This window comes from Camelina sativa, chromosome 18, assembly GCF_000633955.1.
Source record: "Camelina sativa cultivar DH55 chromosome 18, Cs, whole genome shotgun sequence".
Lineage (NCBI taxonomy): Eukaryota > Viridiplantae > Streptophyta > Magnoliopsida > Brassicales > Brassicaceae > Camelina > Camelina sativa.
This window is the reverse complement of record NC_025702.1, coordinates 14,326,891-14,334,314: the sequence shown is the minus strand read 5'-3', so window position 1 is coordinate 14,334,314 and position 7,424 is coordinate 14,326,891. Positions and strand designations below refer to the sequence as shown.

Below are 7,424 nucleotides of genomic sequence, written 5' to 3'. Positions count from 1 at the left end.
CGGCTCACGGCTGTAAAGTGTTTGCTGAGACTCTTCTCACTAACCCTGCAGCTTCAAAAACCTATCAGGTACTTTTACTTAAACCCGTCATTAATTACTTACTAATTACACGTAATTAATTCCAATAATTAGGTAATTGTCTGTTTTATTGATCATTAAACAGCTGCATGTCGCTATATAAATGTAGAAACTAATTAAACCATGATGTTAGTAACTTAACCAATTGGAAAAATAGTGACAGTAATTACTAATTCTAATGCTGTAATTTTTCTGTTGACGGATTCTAAATTTAAGTAATCAATTAATAGATGCATGTGGCTTTATAAAATGTAAAAATTATTACTAAACAATAAGACTAACCCCTGATTAGTGAGTAATGAAACAGGAACTAAACAGAGATGCATGTGATTGTTCTGTTGGCTTGTAGTCCAATAGCAATATTGGTTTTGAAACAAAACAAAAAAAAAAAAAGTCAAAAGGTGTTTGAACTGTTTGGTTAATTGTAAACTAATAATGAGCAAATAATAATATAGTCATAGTCTTGATTACCTCAATTATCGGAACATTATTTGGTTACTTTTCCAATTCATTTCAAATTATGAAACCTAATTCTATAGCCCATAGTATATATTTTCTTTCAATGGTTCATCTTTTCAAATATGAAAAGTAGCAATAATTTGCCCTACTAACTAACTCACTAGCCATTATAATTGAGTAGCTACTAAAGTTTCAACTCCACTATCTAAATTAAGTCAACTTCAAGATCCGAAGATATATCTGACATAATGCATCAGGTAGAAAAATATAATGCGTTTTGGATTTGTGTTCATTGTTGTAACAGGAGAGTTTAGAAGGAGGAATGACAGTGTTCTGTCCAGGAGATGACGCAATGAAAGGTTTCTTGCCCAAATACAAGAACTTGACAGCTCCAAAGAAAGAAGCGTTCCTCGATTTCCTAGCCGTCCCGACATATTACTCAATGGCGATGCTCAAATCCAACAACGGTCCGATGAACACACTTGCCACAGATGGAGCTAACAAGTTCGAGCTTACTGTACAGAACGATGGAGAGAAAGTTACGCTCAAGACAAGGATCAACACTGTCAAGATCGTTGATACTCTCATCGACGAGCAGCCTTTGGCTATTTATGCCACGGATAAGGTTTTGTTGCCTAAAGAGCTTTTTAAGGCTTCGGCTGTTGAAGCTCCGGCTCCTGCACCGGCACCAGAGGACGGAGATGTTGCGGATTCTCCAAAATCAGCTAAAGGTAAAGGGAAAGGGAAGAAGAAGAAGGCTGCTCCGTCGCCTGATGAGTCGGCTTTTGGTGACTCGGATTCGCCTGCGGAAGGGCCTGATGGAGAGGCTGATGATGCGACTGCTGATGATGCTGGTGCGGTTAGGATCATCGGAGGAGCTAAGGCTGGTTTGGTGGTGAGCTTGCTCTGCTTGTTTGCTTCTTCTTGGCTTCTATAGTTCCACTTCTTGTTTCTTCTATGTTCTTTTGTGAATCTTTATTTATGGCTTTTGGGGGAAAGTAAATGAGGATTATTTATTTCCCCCCAATTATTGAGTTTTTTTTTTCTCCTTTTTTTTTTAATTTTAAAATTTGGTTGTCGAATTAATTTTAGTCGGTAGTTAATATATTTTATGTGTTCTTGTTTCACGTGTTTGTTTAGTTTATGATGTAACGAATGGGTGTTGGGGAAAACTTAATACTCTTTATCTTCTATAATGATACTCTCCTCTTGGAGGTCTAATTTGGATGTGTCACATTCCCTCCTATATATATGTCTGCAACTTGTGTTTTGCTTTGCTCCATTGAGAACATTAGATCTTGTAACACTGGAAAATAGCCTATCCAATATTTGTAGATAATGTTAACACTTAATACACGCACATTTACCAACTTTTGTATGATTGGTAAAAAAATTGACAATCGAATTCAATACAAATCCTATGAGCTATATAACAATAACCACAACAAGAAGATAAAAAATAAAGAAGAAGGGACAATACTAGATTTGGTCACAACCTTATGTTTCTGTTTTAACAAGGTTGGTCAGTTACGCAACTAAGAACACCTACTGATGGATGTATGGCCTTGAGAAGTGAAGCTGGTCGAGCTACCATACTCGACATTTTCGCATAGCTAGGAGAATCCTCATTCCCCGACGGTGTAAAGAAAGCGCCGTTAACCATTTCATCTCCTTCTGATTTCCAATTCCATTCCATCCATTCATCGTCTCCATTTACACTCTCTCGCTTTGTAATCTGTGTATAAGAGGACATGTGAGTTTTAGACGTATATGGAGTAAACATTTTGGTTAGAGCTAATCCATACGAAAAAGCAAAAAATAACACATAAAAATCAAATTAATTTAGGATCAAGTTATGAGTTCGGTCTAAATTTTAGTTCGGTATTGATCACAAAAGTCTTATATAATTTCATGTTCTTTTCATCTTCATATTTCTTATAATTTGTAATAAAACACATCAAACCATAGCAAGTTGTAATATCAATTGTGAAACAAGATTAAGGTAAATTATACAAATTGTTATGTTAAAAACGCTCTGTAGTTTTGTGGAGCACATGTCACGAACGTGGACGTACCTCCTTGGTGAACTGATTATCTGAAGCTATGAAAACATTTCCCTGGCTAAAGATGGTTGGATTAGCACTTCCACCAATAGCATACATCTTCCACTCCCTATAAATGTTATTCACTATGTGAAAATATCCATGCCTACACCTACACACATTATAGCTCCATTAAATTTTACAATTAGTACTTCTATACTATACATTAGTACTTTTAACTTATAAATTTGATCAGATTGTACTAGTTACCTCGGCATTCTCTGAACAAGTCCTTCACCAAAATAGTTAAAGGCGATCGTAACTCGCATATCCTGATCACCGGAAAACTCATCACTATGACCCAAAAGCATGACTTCATTATGATTCAACATGTAATTATTCGAAATCGTTATATCCGTGGATCCATTCACCGCATCAATAAGCCCATCGTAACATCTCTCTAACGTACAATGATCAATCCAAATATCCCGAGACTCGAATATCGAGATCCCATCTCCATCCGAGTATCCTCCCAACGACCGTTTAGTAGGTACACAATCGTGTATATAAAGATTGTTTATAATTATATTACTAACTTTATATAAAGTTAAACACGGCCCGTAACCTATTTGCACGTTGTTTCCTCTACCGTCAATGGTTTTATACGATGCTACTTGGAGATCTTGTTTTAGTTTAATTACCATGTCTCGATCAAAAATAATCCATAGAGGTTGATCTTGTGTTGCACCGTACCGTAGCGTACCTGGAGATGGGTTTAGAGGATTGTCGTCTCCTGAATCAGTTACCGTGTAGTACTCGCCAGCTCTACCGCCTATCGCATCGCGTCCGAATCCAACCGCGCAATCCGCGAGGTTTCTGCGGTTGTCCTTCCACTTCTCGTCGCATCTCCAGCACTCGTCGATTACGTTTCCATTTGCTGATGAGCAAGAAGACTCTGTTGAATTTGACGGCACTGATGTTGATAGTTGCCTTACGATTGGCGGTTTAGGAACCGCAAACGCAAACGCATAAGAAACGTTTAAGAAAAACAAGAAAATTGTTAATACAATTGACATTTTATTGTGTTACAAAAGAGGTTAGAAATTACTAACAATTTCACTATGAACAACGTTATGTTGTATAATTTGTTCAAATATATATGCAAGAGAAAATTAAGTGCGCTACAAAATAAATACGGAGGTAAGTTAAATTAGGTGAAAATTGAAGGGATTGGGTCCAATACATTACGAAGACATTACGCCGTTTTATACCGGTGGATTTGATTTTTATAAAACAAAAACTATAACAATAACTGAGGCTATTAAATTGTTTACCTCATTTATACTAACTACGTGCCGTTTGAAAAGAATCGTTAACATGTCATGTAGTTTATACTTTGTGTCCTCAAACAGCACACATGGCTGCCTCATCGTGCGTTTGTTTCGTCCGTTAAAATGGTAAGAAGACGGCACACATTTTAAAGCCACAACATATAAACAGCGTGAAGTTTAGTTTATTTTATCCTCTCATCCTGTTGTGTTTAGCTCTCTTCCTGTTTTGTGTGAAGTGAAACAGAAACAGAGCAAAATGGCAATATCTCAGCTTTTTGCTCCATTGCCATCTCTCACCGGAACTCTAACCCTAACCGGTCGTCGTTCTTTACTCCCTCTAAACCCTAATACCCAATTCCCAAAATCTAGACTTTCCAGGGACAGAGCCGCCACACTCGTACTCCAATCCAAGGGTGATGATTCCGTCGACGCATCAGATCGGATAATCTCAGCCGTCTGTTACTTCTACCCATTCTTCGATGGGATTCAATACGGTAAATTCATTATCACACAGTACCAACCTTTCCAGATTCTCATTCAACCTTTGTTTCCTGCCATCAGGGCTTTCAAGAGCTTCCCTTTCAATGGGTTTCTTGTCTTCATCACTCTCTACTTCGTCGTCGTGAGGAACCCTAACTTCAGCAGGTACGTTAGGTTCAACACGATGCAGGCGATTGTGCTTGATGTGCTGTTGATTTTCCCGGATTTGCTTGAGAGGAGCTTCAATCCTAAAGATGGGCTTGGTTTAGATGTGGTGATGAGTTTGGACAGCACTGTCTTCCTCTTCTTGCTTGTCTCTTTGATCTATGGATTCTCTGCTTGCTTGTTTGGTCTCACCCCCAGGTTGCCCCTTGTTGCTGAGGCTGCTGATAGGCAAGTCCTTTGATGCAAGAACAAATGATATGTTTTGTATGTAACACATATGCTGTGATTGTAACTTTCTCTGTATTGGATCTGTTTCTGATAATCAAAACATACAATGTAACTTTTTGATCCATCGAAAAAGGTTCCTACAAGAAAGTTGACAAATGAAAAATAGAGAGATATCATATAACAATTCCTGATTTGATTAGTTCTCCTCATCACATATCTGAAAAAGCAATATGGTGAGGAAAGATCAATTCTGTAACACAACAGTGGTGACTGTTTTTACATATCTGCACTCATCTGTCTAATGAAAGGGACAAAGTTGTTCCAGTTCTCGACCCTAAAGATCTTCTCATTCATTCTGCAAAATGTAAAGGATCTTAGAGTGTCCCCATTCGGTTGCACACAGTTCTCTCGTATTTGCCTTAGTCCCATCTGTAGCAGAATTCATTCAAATATAAACGGTTAATAATCAACACTTTGACCTCATCGTATAAGGACTACAGAATGTGCAAATCTCTCACCTTATCAAATCTTTCGCTTGTGTTTCTGCCAGTCACATGTAGTGTCCACTTCTTCGAAACATCGTATATCTAGCAGAAAAAAGTGACAATGTTGATCTGTCCATGTTGGTTGTCTCAATGAAGAGAAGCTAATATCGCAGCACAGATAGAACAGAGAAACTAGACCAGTTTGGAGTGTGTATCAATGGAAAGTAAATAGTGCTACAACATTGAACGGTCTAACTACAAGCAACATACATAAATCTTCACATGAACAATTCAACATACATAATTGAATTCTAGTTCAAAAGTTAACCAAAGAAAGTACCTGTCTACGCAATCCTTCAGGGCTGCAAAGATATTTCTCAGGTGTTTCACTGTCTGCCATATCTAAACAGCTGGAAAAGGTATGAGAGATTCATCTCGTCAGTAACACAGAACCATGCAGCTTCGATAAATTATGTGATTAGTAAAAGAAAACTTAAGAAGAAGGCTCTTACGGGATATGCAGAGCAGCACCATGGCGAGACAAGACAGAAGCTACAGGGTCATAACCATCCCTGAGGGCAGTATTGTAATAACCTGCAGTTAGTTCAGCAGGATGTGAAGATGTCTTGTACCACCAATAGATTCCACCAATTTTTGCAACCAGCATTACAGAGCTTTTCTCTTCTTCCTGACGTCTCCGCAAAACATCGGCTGCCTTTGCAAGAATAGCATCAGCATGACAAATTAACTTCCCACTGTACCATTCCTATAAATGAAAAACAGTTCAACTGTTATTTATAATCCAACCTACTAGCCACTTTTGCTGAACACTACTCAAGATCATAATAATGCGGATATGATAACAGAATTGCCAAAATATGATATGAGAACATACTAGAAAGAAACGACCATAGTCAGAGAGAAAGCTATCATTGCCCTCCTCAAAAAAGGGAACACCAGAGGGAAAGCTGTTATAGCAGCCAGTATCTGGAGGATCTCTGCCTCCCCATTGAGGTTTGCCTTCTTGGGATGCCACTGCCATCAAATCTTCCATCCTAAACCAAGTAGTATAGTTCGCAATCTGTAAGTGTATTTCGCACAGGCAAACAATTTTTTTGAATAAAGAGTCACTCACATGTACTTGTCATGACACTGGAATTCACCAATTCCAGGGAATTTCCACCTCCCATCTCCAGAAGGATGTGCAGGATATCTGCCAGAGATTCCATGTAAGAAACGTATATTATAGATGTTGTGGCTTATGTAAGGTAGTCCACGGAAAATAAGAAGTACCTAAGCTCTCCCGATGGACCAAGACCTACACTTATTTCTTCAATCACATTCCCAATATACGCTTCAAATTTTGTAGAAAAACTGAGCATGAAGTCCTCATAGCATTGGACAGCAGTACGGCCACCGAACAAAGGAAGTTGATCGACTCCAAGTGTGAGATAGTCATTGTTGGAAAATCCATTTTTATCTCGATAGTATATATCCTTATTGACGTCTCCAATCTGGAAATTATCAGAGGAAAAGCTGCTGAGTGAAACTATATTACTAATGCAACAAGCCGATGTACACATTCTTATCAACGGAAAGCATTCCCAGCGACAATGTAATCAAGGAAGCATTCATGATTATGCAACAGAAATCTAGATTCTCCATAACTTTCACCATAAAAAAAAAAAGACAGCTATCAGTTCTCAACCTCAGGAATATTCAAAGTAAGATGCGAAATCCGAATCTGACAACCTTTGCTATGTTTACAGCAGACAAATAACTAAATACCTTTAATTCTAACAATACAAACCTCTCGGATCCAGAGTGGAAGACTGATGCCTCCTTTCCCACCAAACAAGTGCATATTTGAATGAAAACAAAGAGCAACATGTAACTTCAACCCTGCCTCAGAAATCAGCCTAAAGAGCTCTTCATACAGTGACCATTTGAACTCAAGAGGACAGAAACGCTCTACGATCCCCCACCAAACCTCCACTGCGATTCCATGAACACCAGCTAACTTGAGTGCCTTGAGAGAAACAGTTAAAGCCTTGAGCCTGAAACAAAAACAGATAGAAAACTTCATAACCTGATTGTCAAGAGAATGAAATAATAAATAAGGAACCAAAAGAAGAAACTACACTCGTATCGTTCTG

General features: G+C 38.2%; 4 protein-coding genes across 5 annotated transcripts in view; 2 read left to right on the top strand and 2 right to left on the bottom strand.

The window, feature by feature from the left end:
* Window positions 1–1,758, top strand: part of LOC104763479 (fasciclin-like arabinogalactan protein 1) — a 3,834-nt gene extending 2,076 nt beyond the window's left edge. The window contains exons 2-3 of the mRNA XM_010486843.2: window positions 6–68; window positions 842–1,758. Coding sequence (XP_010485145.1) covers window positions 6–68; window positions 842–1,474 — 696 coding nt within the window. The 3' untranslated portion in view covers window positions 1,475–1,758. The remainder of the gene's footprint in view (window positions 1–5; window positions 69–841) is intronic.
* On the bottom strand, window positions 1,840–3,655 carry LOC104761624 (putative pectate lyase 21). The gene is made up of 3 exons (XM_010484741.2): window positions 2,850–3,655; window positions 2,613–2,751; window positions 1,840–2,272 (listed from the first exon to the last, which is right to left on the bottom strand). Exons 1-3 carry the CDS (start codon window positions 3,653–3,655, stop codon window positions 2,048–2,050), a joined length of 1,170 nt encoding a protein of 389 aa, XP_010483043.1. The 3' UTR covers window positions 1,840–2,047.
* On the top strand, window positions 4,102–4,907 carry LOC104761623 (protein TIC 20-v, chloroplastic-like). Its single transcript, XM_010484739.2, has one exon. It carries the CDS (start codon window positions 4,167–4,169, stop codon window positions 4,794–4,796), a length of 630 nt encoding a protein of 209 aa, XP_010483041.1. The 5' UTR covers window positions 4,102–4,166; the 3' UTR covers window positions 4,797–4,907.
* LOC104761622 (inactive beta-amylase 4, chloroplastic-like) lies at window positions 4,957–7,369 on the bottom strand. Of its 2 annotated transcripts, none has more exons than XM_010484737.2 (8): window positions 7,079–7,369; window positions 6,562–6,782; window positions 6,404–6,481; window positions 6,164–6,323; window positions 5,781–6,034; window positions 5,609–5,678; window positions 5,302–5,370; window positions 4,957–5,212 (listed from the first exon to the last, which is right to left on the bottom strand). In XM_010484737.2, exons 1-8 carry the CDS (start codon window positions 7,352–7,354, stop codon window positions 5,060–5,062), a joined length of 1,281 nt encoding a protein of 426 aa, XP_010483039.1. In that variant the 5' UTR covers window positions 7,355–7,369; the 3' UTR covers window positions 4,957–5,059. The 2 variants fall into 2 exon arrangements, with proteins under 2 accessions (XP_010483039.1, XP_010483040.1); XM_010484738.1 differs by having other exon boundaries at window positions 7,057–7,243.

What these genes read in the sequence shown, in the direction of transcription:
- LOC104761623 (XM_010484739.2), top strand. Translation starts at nt 4,167, where the DNA reads ATGGCAATATCTCAGCTTTTTGCTCCATTGCCATCTCTCACCGGAACT.
- LOC104761622 (XM_010484737.2), bottom strand. Translation starts at nt 7,354, where the DNA reads ATGAAGTTTTCTATCTGTTTTTGTTTCAGGCTCAAGGCTTTAACTGTT. An exon ending in GGTCCATCGGGAGAGCTTAG is followed by an intron (nt 6,482 to 6,561) that starts GTACTTCTTATT and finishes AATCTCTGGCAG; the next exon opens with ATATCCTGCACATCCTTCTG. An exon ending in ACTATGGTCGTTTCTTTCTA is followed by an intron (nt 6,035 to 6,163) that starts GTATGTTCTCAT and finishes TTTCATTTATAG; the next exon opens with GAATGGTACAGTGGGAAGTT.
- LOC104761624 (XM_010484741.2), bottom strand. Translation starts at nt 3,655, where the DNA reads ATGTCAATTGTATTAACAATTTTCTTGTTTTTCTTAAACGTTTCTTAT. An exon ending in CTTGTTCAGAGAATGCCGAG is followed by an intron (nt 2,752 to 2,849) that starts GTAACTAGTACA and finishes TAATGTGTGTAG; the next exon opens with GTGTAGGCATGGATATTTTC. An exon ending in ATAATCAGTTCACCAAGGAG is followed by an intron (nt 2,273 to 2,612) that starts GTACGTCCACGT and finishes TCTTATACACAG; the next exon opens with ATTACAAAGCGAGAGAGTGT.